The 13,503-nt window shown below is 46.8% G+C and overlaps 1 protein-coding gene across 4 annotated transcripts in view; it reads left to right on the top strand.

Annotated features, from left to right (window-relative positions):
* LOC108627551 (irregular chiasm C-roughest protein) overlaps nucleotides 1–13,503 on the top strand; it is a 131,842-nt gene that overhangs the window by 84,023 nt on the left and 34,316 nt on the right. For all 4 annotated transcript variants that reach the window (XM_026815645.1, XM_018028853.2, XM_018028852.2 and 1 more), the window contains one exon: nucleotides 309–652. In XM_026815645.1, coding sequence (XP_026671446.1) covers nucleotides 309–652 — 344 coding nt within the window. The remainder of the gene's footprint in view (nucleotides 1–308; nucleotides 653–13,503) is intronic.

Genomic DNA, 13,503 nt, shown 5'->3' with positions numbered 1-13,503 from the left:
CGCCACACCCGATTTGTAATTCGGTTATCGGGTTTCTTCCCTCGGCAATCAACGCAGTCGATGAGCAACAATTTTAGGCCATTATGTTCTGGCATAATCACCCGTAGAACGCTATAACGCGACGTCATATATATATCAACATTTACGTTTTACGGAATGAGTTTATGGGCGATTCAATAGGAGTTGAATTTATAGCTCGTTCCGTCAGTGCTATTATTGTTACCAATTTGCTGATTCGGACTTGTTAGCTCTGTATTGTATCTCGTTCCGATGGTACCGTTTTCATGGGTAATTTTCTGTGTTCGCAGTACGGGGACAAAAATCGCGGGACGATCTACACTGTCCATAATCTGGCTATCGTTACTGCTGACGCTAGGAACGAGGGCAACGTCGTCGGCGAACGCGAACATGACGAACGTGTCACCGCTCGCCTCGACGTTGAAGCCGATCACGACCACGGAAGTAGTCTATCAGCGATTCGCTATCGAGCCGATGGATCAGACCGCGGTGATTGGCAGCCGGGTGACGCTTCCTTGCCGGGTCCTCGATCAGAAAGGACCTATTCAATGGACAAAGGACGACTTCGGCCTTGGCGCGGTCAGGAATCTCACAGGGTACGAGCGGTACGCCATGATTGGCAGCGACGAGGAAGGTAAGTCGAGATTTGCATATAAAAAAATTAAATACATCCCTGAGAAATATTCTCGTACGATTTATAATGGTTCTGGTGAAGTTAATAACAGCTCGACAAATATTGAGGTTGAGCGCACAATATTTTCACCAACTGCATGCTGCGACTGTGTAATTGGAATTCACGAAATTTTTTCTAGCCCCTTGCGCCATTTTTAATCTAGCGCCCGTCGAGCCGACTCGCGGAACGCATATTTTTTTTCTTCGCGAAAAAGGAGGAGTACAAAGTGTTCCATTTTCTGACGCGTTCGTTGCGTTTAAATTACACGGTGTCCTTAAGGAGAAGGCGTGCTCTACCGTAGGCATTCGCGAAATTGCTTTCCCCTTTGTCGCTGGGTCTTGCGAACGGGGGCGGGGGATGAAACAGCGATATTGGAAAATGCTTATGTGCGCGAACAAATTGGAACTCCGTATTCGCAAGCCAGGACAAGGGAAGGGAACGGCCGAGCCGCGACATCCAACGATTCGATGGTCCCCGATCTCTTTTATTTTTCCCCGGGATCGAGTCAGGGATCTTTCCGGTTTAACGTAAACTTACTTCCGTCGTGTGTTTAAAGTTTCTCGGTAACGGGGACCGCGCCGTTCGGGACTCACCTAATTCCGAATTTCACGGCACTGTGATAAACCCTCGCCCGGCACTTTCGAACTCTAAGCTCGTTTCAGGGATAAAGCTCCGTAGAAATAATGACGACCCTAACGAACTGACCCGTGGAATTAACCACAGCAGATAATAAAAGTTTCACTGTACAAACTCCGTGTACTGTAACCCGGGAAAGACTGCGTTTTAGAATTGCCATCCAAGGGCGCGCTCCGAAAATTACGTTTTTCTAATGAGAAAACACTTCGTTCTATGGTAAACTGCAGGTACCAGTTCTAAACTCGTTCCGAGAAATAATGACTACCATAACGAACTGTGCCGTGGAGTTAACCACAGATATCGGTGGCGGAAGCGAGATAGAATCCTCGATATAATCGAAGGGTACACGTACGAGCGGATGAGAAATAAAAGGAAAGAAACGGCGGGGGTACAGAGGCAAAGGATAAAAGGAAAAGGTATAGTCTCTTTTCATCCATCACGTTCAACCGGCAGTCGCGGATAAAGGATCGCGAGGGGCAGAGGGTAGAACAGATATCCAGTTGGACGACTGAGAACGGGCATACGGGTGCAAAGGGTTGAACATATTTTCAACGGCCGGGCTAGAAATCGAATGAATCTCGATGGAGGCTCAGTTCGGTCGCGTTCGACCGACAGCGCTATTTCCTTCACGCTTTTTTCCTTTTTTTCCCCCCTCATCGGTGCCGTTTCACCACGCAGCTGCGATACACGGTGGGCCAGTTTGCGCGGGCCAAATTCAATTTCCTGCGGCCACCTATTGATTTTTTCCCTTTTCCTCGTTTTGTTGCACATCGTTCGACTGCAGGAAGAGAAGAAATAATAAAAAGCCAACCGGCGACGCGGAGGCAGGAGGAACGCGAGTTTAAAGGACGCGATCGCAAGACGTGGCACGCCACGCAAGCATTGTTTAAAATAACGATGCAACTACTCGCGGGACGGAAAGTTGCAGGAGTCAATAACGCGTTCGTATTAATGGTCTCCAGCAAGTTAAATTGCCTTTCTAACGAGTTTCGAAAAATGTGTGCCACGCCGACGTAACATTTGCTTGTCGGTATTCAAACGCTTGTCCGTGCTGGCCGGAAGAGAGGGTAGCCAACGAAGGGTGGAATTAACGACGGTTTCAACTATCTTCTCGAATTGAAAGTTTTCTTTCTCCCGTCGGCGGAGGATCGCTGATTGCAAGACCCCCGAGGAATCTTTTTCGAACAACCGCGTATTCGAAGCTAACTGGGATTTGACCGTCCGGTGCTCACGAGTGCGACCGTAGAGCAAGGTCTCGTTTATTCTATTACCTGCCAATTAACCGGTGTGCCGACCGCAAAAGAATTCCTTTGGCGGGATACGGAACGGTCGAATCTAATCGATTCGCAGCCGCAGGCAATTTTGCGTGGCGCGGCGGCTCGTGCCGGTCAACAGATTTAGCAATTTCTCCGTGACCAGAGCTCAGCCGCGAATGTATGTCATCGCTGGGCCATCGCGTCGATACGTAATGTCATAATACACGCGGGCAGCTCGACGTAACGCGCCACGCAACGTATTCCATCGTTTTTCGTATTCTCCATATTCCATTTCGTTCGCCAGCGTTGTTTTATCTTTCCCCTCCCGATCCTCCGTCCCTCGTCCCTGTCTAATACCGCAAAAAGCGTGGTTGCAAAAAGCTGCAGCGCTTCGAGGTTTATCCAGTGAAAAATTCTCGCGTTCCACTGCGATAAAACACCGCGCCATGCCGCTGCCGTACGATGCAGCAGACGCGCATGCATTCGAACCTTTGCCACCCCCGATTGCGCGCCATACGCGCTCCTTCACCTTCCTACATATTTACACCGCGCGTTTCGCGCAACGAGGATTAGCCCGACAGCCGATCCGGCGATACAGCGTGTACATTCCCTATCGATATATTATATACACCGGGCGCGTGCACCGCTGCTCTATACCCGTCCGTATGTATATATGTGCACGTAGGCGAAATCCGAGCGAAAACCGGTGCGCGTATCCAGCACGCTAGTGCAGCCGTGCTCTCGTAACAATCACGCCGGGCTCGGAACGATAAGATTCGTGGCAGGCGAGAGGCAATTTAAGCCAACAGCCCCTTCACATATACAGGGTGTACCAGCTAACTCTATTACCCGAGCTATTTCCTTTACTTTTCGAGTTTCGAGCCGGCCGCGCCATGCCACGTTCCACCGCCGCCGCCGCCGTCGTCCCTTCGGTTCGCCGAAGTTGCGTGCGTGCCCTCGTTCCACAATGGAAACGTTTCCGCTTTCAGCGTACCATTTCGCTGATATCGAGGTCACCGTCGTTTCATTTGATATACCGTAGCACCCCCCGTTGTTTCGATTGCTTCCTGTTCCTACGATGAATTTTGCGGATTCGTGAACGTACACGGGATTAAGCGACTGTGCTTTTAATTTTCTGGTTCGTGCGCAGCCGTTGCGCGAGGACGTAGACCCGATTACGGGAAGCCTTACCGGTTGCTTGTTATTAGCATAAAAGTGTAAGTGGTCACTCGGAAGCACCTTAGGACGCTAGACTCGTCTTGGGAATTCCGTCGTCTATTCTCGTAGTTCGTAAAACAATCTGACGCTCCATTTAATAGAAATTATTGCCCATAACCTTAGCAGTGATCATGTTTCTTGCAATGAATACAAATACTCTTTAGCGCTGTTCGTATCGATTTGTCGCTGATCCTCCGCCCACGGACGACAACCTTTAACTCGGCGGAGTTTCGTTGTCCAAAGACGACGCTGCGCGTTTCGTGGCCGTGCGGAGTTAACGAGGGTCGGATCGCTCGGGCGAAGTTTCCACCGTTTAATTCTTCCTCACCCGGATTCCGCCGGGATTAATTAATTTAGAAACATTTCGTTGCAACGGGTGGGAAAAATCGTCGAGTTTCAATCTTGCAAATACCCGATAGATAATATAACAACGCGGCCTGATTATGCTACCTAAATCAGTCGATTTCAAATATCGGAAAATAAGAATTATTCATGATCAACAGATTGCATCGAATTTGTCTGCAAATCGTGCGGCAAGATAGCCATAACGTCGAATCCTGGTGTGTATTCGGCTCGCAACTTTCTATCAAACTCCAGGCGGGAGAACAAATATTTTTCCACGCGCTCGCGATTTACTCGCGGTAAACAAATCTTCCGTACCCGTGTATCGAAATCGCACGCCGACACGAGCGACAACGCCATCGCAGTGGAAGCCGATGTCGCGGATGAAGTCGATGCCTCGCGCACGACTCCCCGCGTTCTGATCACGAGTTAACGGCGAGCGAGCAAATCGCAATCAGTCGCGCTTTGGGATGCAAACAGCGAGCGGATCCCGAGTAAGATCGGGCGGAGGCTTCCGCAATTCCGGTTCGAGGGACCCGTGGTCCCCGTGACGCGAGTTTTCGAACAATAGAGTTTGAACGGTCCTTACGCTCGAGTTACTCTCAATTTGCGCGGCCCGGTAGATCGGTAAACAGGTGCACTCGGTGGTGTACGAGCGGTAGAACTTGTCGCTGTTGAAATTCGAACGAGCCGACTCGAACTACCGCGTATCGGCTTTATCCGGTCGTCGATATCAGACGACCCGTGCGTGTCTCCGCTTTTAATTGACGGATTCTCGGGTACGCGGTCGTGCATCGAACGTTATAATCCACGAAAACTGGAAAAGAGCCGCGTGTCGCGTGACCCCGCAACTATCTTTAAATTAGTTCCGAAACATTTGCCGCGGCTAATGCGCGCAGCCAGGAGATCGATAGGCGTGATCTGGGGGTGTCGGGAAACGGGCGCCGGGGATGGGACGCGCGTTAATCGCTTGGCAGCCGCGACGACCTGCAACCGGTTACCCCGGCCGGATGTCCCTCGACGTGTCTCTAAGCGAGGATTAGACGGGCAAGGGTCTGGGTAGAGGAATAGAGGATCACCAGCTGGGACGGGACTCCTCATCCCTCAGGAAAGGTCGATGGATGGCTCGTTCGGGAAATGAGACATTAACCCGATCATACGGACAAAGACGCGCCGCTCGTTCTTACCGTGTACGAGCAATTAAATTAATAGGGACTCGTTTTCGACGTCTTATTTGGTCGTTAATTATCTGATAATTTCTCCGGTACGCGTTCTCCTGCCTCGCTTGATCGTCCGTCCCTGGATCGGATCGGTTCTTGCTCGAAGTTGAACTCGCGCGAGCCAGCAGCGGATTCTTGCACGGCCTCGCAACAGGATGCGAAACCTGCACGACCGGATTCGTAAGTTTTCGCGGAGATTGACGAGAAATAATCGAACGGGGTCGCGCGCAGCCACTCCGTCCGGTGTAGTGTTGCACGTCGACGAACGAACGCCAGAACACAAAGTTCATCGCGCCAGCTGTCGTATAATATGGTTAATTTAGGAGGCGCAATTTTCTGTGCCGATCGTGTTAACATCGTGATCGTCGATTTATTTATTAGACACGCCCCGCGGGGAAACGGTTGTCGTACGTAAAATAAGAACCCTGAAAACGGCAATTGCCTTCTGAATGAGCCTGGTTATCGGTCGTTAATATCCTAGAACGCAAATTCTGTTATTGCGCGCTCATATTCCATCGTTATAGATCAGGTTTGGATAAAACGCATTTAATTAACACCGGCGTCTCCGCGTTCCGCTTGTTAATAACAAAATCTGTAGCCGAAACTAACGTGCGATCCATACACGGGCATAAATTCAGCGAGCGACGCGTACATTAATTGCTTCGTCCTGCTGTAGTCCGAAGATTTTTCCTATCGGCCGGTTGACCAGGCGGATGGGGTATCAATTATCCAAGTCCGGGCAGGTTAGACGGTGGCAGAGCGGCAGCAGGAACGGCAGCAACATCGTCAGCAAGCTCGGTAGGAGCCGAGGCTCCCGAGCAACCTGCACAACCGGCTCCGCCCGCCGCTCCTGCAACTGGCTGCAACTCGATTAATCGGCCTTACCGGTTTTCACCGTGCACCTCTCTCTACTTTATATCCCATCGCCGGCGGGTACCTCGACAGGTATCGTTCCATCTACACACTGTATCTTGGCCGTTTAAATTGCGACTTTTTACTCTTCTTCTACGCGGTGTATAAAAACGATTTATATGCGGAGCCTCTGCTTAATTGTTCTATCCTGTCTTTTATTACGCTTGATGCACAGCGAGCGAGGCCTTCAGATTAGAAAAAGAAAGATTCAAGGATGAGACAAACGGCAAAGGTATTTATTTTTGGAAAACGACAGACGTGACAAACACATGTACGTCACTTGAAATATCCAAAAACCGAAATGAACTAAATAAAATATATCAATGAAAATGGATCAAAGTGTTATAAAGAATTGGGAAGTCGGTGAGCTCCATGAAAATTCGAAAACCATTTGATGATTGCCTTTTTGGGCAGTCATTAAATGCAGCTATTTAACTTCCTTGGAACCATAGATTGGTTTAAATTTTTCGTAGCGTTTGAATTTGCGTTTCGCATATGTGGGACGTAATTGGTCCGGGGGTGATTGAATGGACTTCATGAAGATGTAACATTGAATTGATCGATATCAATCGGAATACTTTCAGTTCGTTGCGCAGTTAAGCGAGCACGATTCGAACGAATGGATGTCCATTGACGTTTATCTCAATGAAAATTCAAGCACCGAGAAGAAATTACTAAAGAGTCGCAGCCTTATGGGATTTCGTGCCGCACGAGAAAGTCTGCAATTTTTTACACCAAAGTAAGAAATAGAAATCAAAGCACTCCTCGATGCTGAACCGATCGTATAATTTACTCATTAAAGAGTAACTGGCAATGAACGATATAAGTAATCGATTAGTCCTGAAGTATTCGAGATAAAAGAAAATTGTATACGACCTCTTTTGCAGGTAATAGCAGTACCTACCACTTTTAATTAAAACATTTTTCAAAATTTTGAGAACAGATGATTTTAATTTTCCCGAAATTTTCGTTTATTGGCTCGTTGCTAATGTTGTATTCTCATTAGAGAAAAGTAGAATAAGACTGGACACGTTTGCCCTTTCCATCAATGAATCATTATTAAATAAATGCTAATCACAAATCATTTCCAATTGTCATATTTCCAACCATTTCTCCATGACAGAAACAGTGTTTATTCCCCAAAAAAAACTGTCGTCGCGCTTTCAATTGCGTTATAACACAATTTCACAGTTAATCCGTTTTGAAGTTTGTGCCGGCCGATGCCGAAATAATTTCTCTACTTCACCGGTCGACGACGGCGAGGGCGAAGCCGAGCTCGGTGAAACAAAAGCTCCATTTAAGCGTTTCAACGCAATTTTATGAATAGCGCAGGAAATAAAACGTAAGAGGGGAACGGGGAGAAAAGTGCCGGGCGTGGGTGTCTCGTTTTCGAGATTTCGACGGAGCAGCGAGATTTCCGCGTCTACGGCCCGATTTAATCGCGAAAGTGTGGGATTTGGCGACGAGGAACGAGAAACAGGGAATTGCGATCGGCTAAAATCGACGCAGCCATTTCCTGTAATAACGTCGCGTCATGGGAACTGTATTAGTCTGTGCTACTGATAGCTCAACGCGTTTCATTTGTATATATTAATACGACGAAAATTATGCGTCTCTGATTAAGTTTTTGATAGAATATACACACATGAAACTAACTGGAAACTGTACTTCAAATTTCACTCCCGTGAAACTTTTTAACGAGATTAACGATCTTCCATCGCTTCGTCAGTTCCCATTGTAAACTCACCCAGTTTGCATTCACTAAAAACTTGCAAACACAATGTTAGAATTACATATTTATGGTAATCCTAAATCAAAGAATGATCGAAGTTCGTAATTTCGTGACTGTTGAAACGAGATCTCAAAGGGCGTCTGCCCTTCGGCAACGGAAGGTTCGTTTTTCACGGTCTCTAACGTAAACTTCCGGTTGCATAAATCGATGGAGATAAGCGGGACAGATCGGTATCGCGGAAACCTATACGATTCGTGGTCTAATTAACCGTTATCACGGCTACTATAAATCTGGGGCACAATGTCCAGCAGCGACGAAGCTCCGATCTTCAGAAGGCATCCGTTATTAGATACGCGCCACGGTACGGCAATATGCTGGTAGCGTAGCGCAGTGCTCGTACGATATCTGATTAATATCGCGCGTTCCCGAATGTGGCACGTGTTTGCTGTTGGCTACAATATTTGGACACCCGATAGATATCGTGGTACAAGCAACCGGGTATAATTGCCGGCAGCCGACACGTGTCACATTCGCGATCGAACATTGCGTCGATTGTTCGTCGATAGGCTGGCTCGGCTAAGAACAATCGGACGTTTAATTGCCGGGAAGAAAAACGTAACGTAGAAGAAATATAGGTAGATTGAAAAAGATCGCGCGTTTAAACAAGGGTTTAGTTCCAGATGATAAATTTCACAAAGGCAACGACCGATGTTTAATCAGACAACCGTGGCTAAATCGGTAGCAACGTGATCCGAATTTCCATTATCCCTGGGTAAAGTTACCCGGTCGGCATTAATCGGGATTAAAAAACCATCCCCCGTGGATCGCCGTTCCGTAGCGGGAACGTTTAACGGGGATCGGAGGAAGGGGTGTCTTTATCTAACGTTCACCGGTAGAAGTTGCCGAAAGAAATGGGGCAAAGTCCGGAAAGCCTCTAATCGGTCGGCGCCCAGCGGCAGACGCGTCGCGTTTCCAATTCCCAATTTTCAAGGTTCGACGCTCGACGATGATCGGGTCGACAGCCGCGCGTTTAGTAACCCGGCTTGGGGTCTCGCATCGACGACCGAACGACTGTCGCGTCGTTTTCCCATCTCCATCGAAACGCGTACCTCGTTCCAAGTACAGCAGCTATGCCAGCCGTGCTTTACTAAAATTTACAGACGCGATTAATGTCACGGGTGGCTCGACTCGGCTCGGCTTCGGGCGGTCGGTCGCTCGCCTGCCAACTCGCCAACCCTCTAGGCCTAGGCCCCAGCGTTGCTAATTTCGGTGACGAATTATCTGCTGACTATGTATACTCGTGCAGACCGTTCAATTCCTATGTAGAGACACTTTCCTGCTAACATGGACGCACAGGAAAGTAGCAACGCTGATCGTATAATCGAAAGTGGTAAAGTTCGTTGAAAATTCAGTTTTTGTTAGGTCGAACTCTTTAAAACATATTGGGCTCGAAAATTGTGTGCAGGACAGTTTGCGGGTCGCGAAGGGAAAGTTCCAAAGAACCTCGAGTGCAGTCGACGTCGACGGAGTTTCGCGTCTTTCTTCGAGGCTCTAATCGATCAGAACCGTGAAAATAATACGTGCATCGAAAGTTAGGAGGGAGAACTGCGACACCGGGACATGATCGACGGGTTAGGGCGTGAGTCACGAGCAGGGGAGGAAAAAGTGGAAACAGTCCGTCCATTGTCAGACGTACTTCCCTCGTTCCTTGCGAACGAGGGAAACGGGTATATCTGGCTGATTGTAATGCATGCATTATTTAAAAACCATTTCGAATAAGGCCTGTAACGCGCAGGCGCAGGAAGCCCGCATGAATATTTCGCGGAGTACCTGGCGGCCGCACAGCGGCCAGGGAATTTCGTACCGTATGGAAAATGATAAACTTCGAATGAAGTTTCACCTGAATTTATACGCCTCATTCATTATGTATTAATCTCCATTACATATTTTCAAATTGTTCTTTCGAAACAGTGTTTCAATTCTGTTCCTCGAGTACTCTGTGAAAAACACAGAAGCGGTGGGGCGGCCATGAAAAACACGCTATTCACTTTTCCTATTTTAATGCCGGCAAAATGAAAATGCATTTTAAAGCAGGAAATAGCCTAGTGTAACTGAACGTAGTTTCTGCTCAAAATGAACATTATAATAGGTCATATCTCGAAAACTTTTGATGCATACTAAAGTAAAACTTATTCAGATTAATAATTCATTAATTTTAAATCCCATTTAAACTTGGCGAGTACCTTCCTTATTCCATCTTGCCCCGGCTCTTATGTTGAAACCAGAAAATGTTCCAGCACGCAGGCGGTCGTCAAAGGAATAACATTTGATATTTCCATCTTTCCTTACATCTATGATGTCCCTCATCCGTAAGTAACTGTCCAAGTGAATTAATGAAGGTGCCTGAGTATCAGCCATCTATCTTGTGACTGAATTCCTCGCGACGCGTTATCAATATGGCTGGATGATTTGTTCCTGTTATTTAAAACGTTGCCCGTGCAGCGTACGTTGTAATTATTGTTCCGCGGCTCCCGATTCTGCGGATAACGTCGCTGATACGAAACAGTTAGAGAAGCAACTGCTTTTTACTTCTCCGGTGGCCTCTAATCGCGAGAGAGATCGTTAATCGCGAAATTAGTCCGACCATCAATTCTGCTCGGCTCGCGTTTATCCTCACGCGACAGTAAAGAAAACCCGGGGCGTTACAATTTTTACGTTCTCCTTTTCGAGAAATGGGCAGGGGTCGACCTGACGATGATCGCGGGTAAGAAATTATCGCAGACGGTCGTTATGAAATTTACGGCGCAAACCTGCCTCCTTATAGGTAAGGTCAACTGTGCATTATCGAGATCCATTTGATTTACCGTGGTATAAAAGGCAATGCGTAGACCGTGCGCGCGCGCGCGCGGGCGCTCTCTCTCCTATCCTTCGTTGGTATAGACGTTGTTTGCCCAGTTGCGGTACCAAACGGTCGACGATTGTGCCAGCCCAGCCAGAACTACGTTCCTGATTAAAGGATTAGTGGGTTTGCGCCAAGAGATTCCTGATTACACACCGTGATATCGGAGATTCGACCGGATATCGACCCGTGGGGAACAGGACGTGACACACGCGGCAACGTTACGACGTTTCTTGATAAGGAAAGTCATCAATGGGCTACGCTAACGTCGTAGAAATTAGAAACCATTGCGCGTGAACGCGCTCCTAATACTCGTTCGACAAGAAATACTGACACCATTTTAATAGATAAGCTCGATCGAATTCGCGGTTGACCTGGTCTGTCTCGCTTGGCGCAACGCGATACTACCTCGGGAATATTAGCATTTCATAACGGTTAATTGTCGATCGCAGAAGGAGCCGCGAAGGAGCGAGCCACTTAACGGGCACGTTAAATAAACACGCGACGTTACCGTTTTCCTTAATTGAACCTTTCGTTCACTTCTAACGGGTGCTCGTTTTCGTAATTCCATCACTGTCGACTCCGTCGCCGAATGATAAATTGCGTACGGGAATTAAAACGGAGAGGTTGTAAATCATCGCGTAAATTATATTTGGTAAAAAATCACTTTTTATCCAGTCGAACGTGTTTTAAAATCGTTGTACACACGTGAAAGTAAGAAATCGCAATTTTACCGTCTGACCGTGAAAATAACGGGACGCTAATCGAAACGAACGCTCCGAGCGGTTCTCCTGTTATTTCATTAAGCATTCGCAGATGAATTTCTCCCTCTTCTTTTTATCCAGGATTTCGCTGACAATGTAATTATAACCGGCGATAAAAAGGTACGAGGGTATAGGAGAAACTTGAGGTAAAAAACGCGATGGGAGCGAAGAAAAAGAAAAGAATCCTGCGCTGTGGTGGGAGGCGACGTAACGCGACGGGGTGCGGTTCTCCTCGCCGCTCAGCGGCGAGATTCAAAACGATAATGCCATGTGTATAATTCCCGGTGTACGCGAATGTAATGGGAAATTGCAAGCCAATTAACCGAGATAATAATGGCGGTAATAGGTAGGCTGATTGACATACCACTATGGTAAATCTGAGTTATTAGTATGTATAAAACGGTTTCTCCGTCAGTAACCTACATACGCGTACACATTCGCACACGCGTACGCGCTTTGGGGAAAATACGCGACACGGGCAGCCTGGCCATTTTCGGCGTTTATTCAAATTTTTCGTTTACCGATTATTGTTCCGCACCGTTGAAATTCGCCTGAAAGAGTGGTCCGATACCAAATTCGAATGTTTCCGGTTACGCGTTTCACGTTCGTTCGCTGCGCATGAAAGACCAAGCCGAGCGTTTCTGTTAGGGGTGACTACGCCAAAGTGAATTGTGACTGAAAATTCGACCAAAATCGAAAGACTCCCAGGGAAGGAGATATGGGAACTTAATCCGGGGACAATGTTGCGCGATCGTTTTTATAGCAGACCTTTTTAGACTCGTTGCTCGGAACGATCTCGAGCTTGAAACGAGTCCACCTTGTTGAAACCCAGAGGGAAAAGGAACTCGTCCGTGATTGGTTTTCTGGACAAGAGCGCTCTAACCAATTGAGCAATCCGGGAACTCGGATGGATCTTTACGTCGCGTCGCGTCGTAAACCTTTATATCCAAGCGACGTCTTCCGAGATTTCGCAAACGGGTTAATCCCAACGATTCTGTTCTTAACGACCCGATCGTAATTCGACCGCAATTACAGTGAAATCGTGGGGCGTTAAGAAAAACGCGAGCCTAATACTTCTGTTTAACGTCGTTGCTACTCCACTTGGAATCTCTGAGATATCTAATAAAAATTGTGCGCAGCTCATGGGAAGGTTAAATTCTGCTCTTCGTTCATCCCTTCTATTGATTTTAATCAGTTTTACATTATCATAATCGCTTGTCACGACTGCTAACTAGTAATTAAAGATGTATTGGCTATACAGTCAAACCCAAAAGTTTATGTGCCTTAGAAAAACGCATTTCCTATAATTAAACAGAAATCAGACGTCGGAAGAATAATGCTAATAATAAATAACTACGTGCTAAAAAGTGTAGAAGGAAATATCCAATTAAGTATTGACGCTGACGAAAATTTTTGTTTTCAAAATTGCGAAAAATGCTTCAAATAAAAGTTGTTTTCCTTCTAACTTCGATATTTAACGAGTTACATATGATTATATGGCATTTAGTTAATGTTGACAAAATCCGACCATCCCAGCGTCGAAACAGCCAACTTTTGGAAAAAGATTTCGTTTTTCCTCAATAACTCCTAAACCGTTGGATTTACAGGAAAATTGCATACGACCTTTCTTGTAGCTGAGAACGAGAGCTATAATTTCCATGTAAAAATATTTTGCTAGCATTAATATTTAACGAGTTATTAACGAAAAACGAAAAAACAGTTTTTTGCAAATTACTCGTTAACTATTGACGCTAGTGAAATATTTTTACATGGAAATTGTAGATCTCGTCGTCCTCTACAAGAAAGGTCATATACAATTTTCCCGTAGATTCA

The sequence above is a fragment of the Ceratina calcarata genome, unplaced genomic scaffold (genome assembly GCF_001652005.2).
Source record: "Ceratina calcarata isolate Rehan_Ccalc_2016 unplaced genomic scaffold, ASM165200v1 scaffold478.2, whole genome shotgun sequence".
Classification (NCBI taxonomy): Eukaryota; Metazoa; Arthropoda; class Insecta; order Hymenoptera; family Apidae; genus Ceratina; species Ceratina calcarata.
This window is presented reverse-complemented; position numbering and strand designations above follow the sequence as displayed.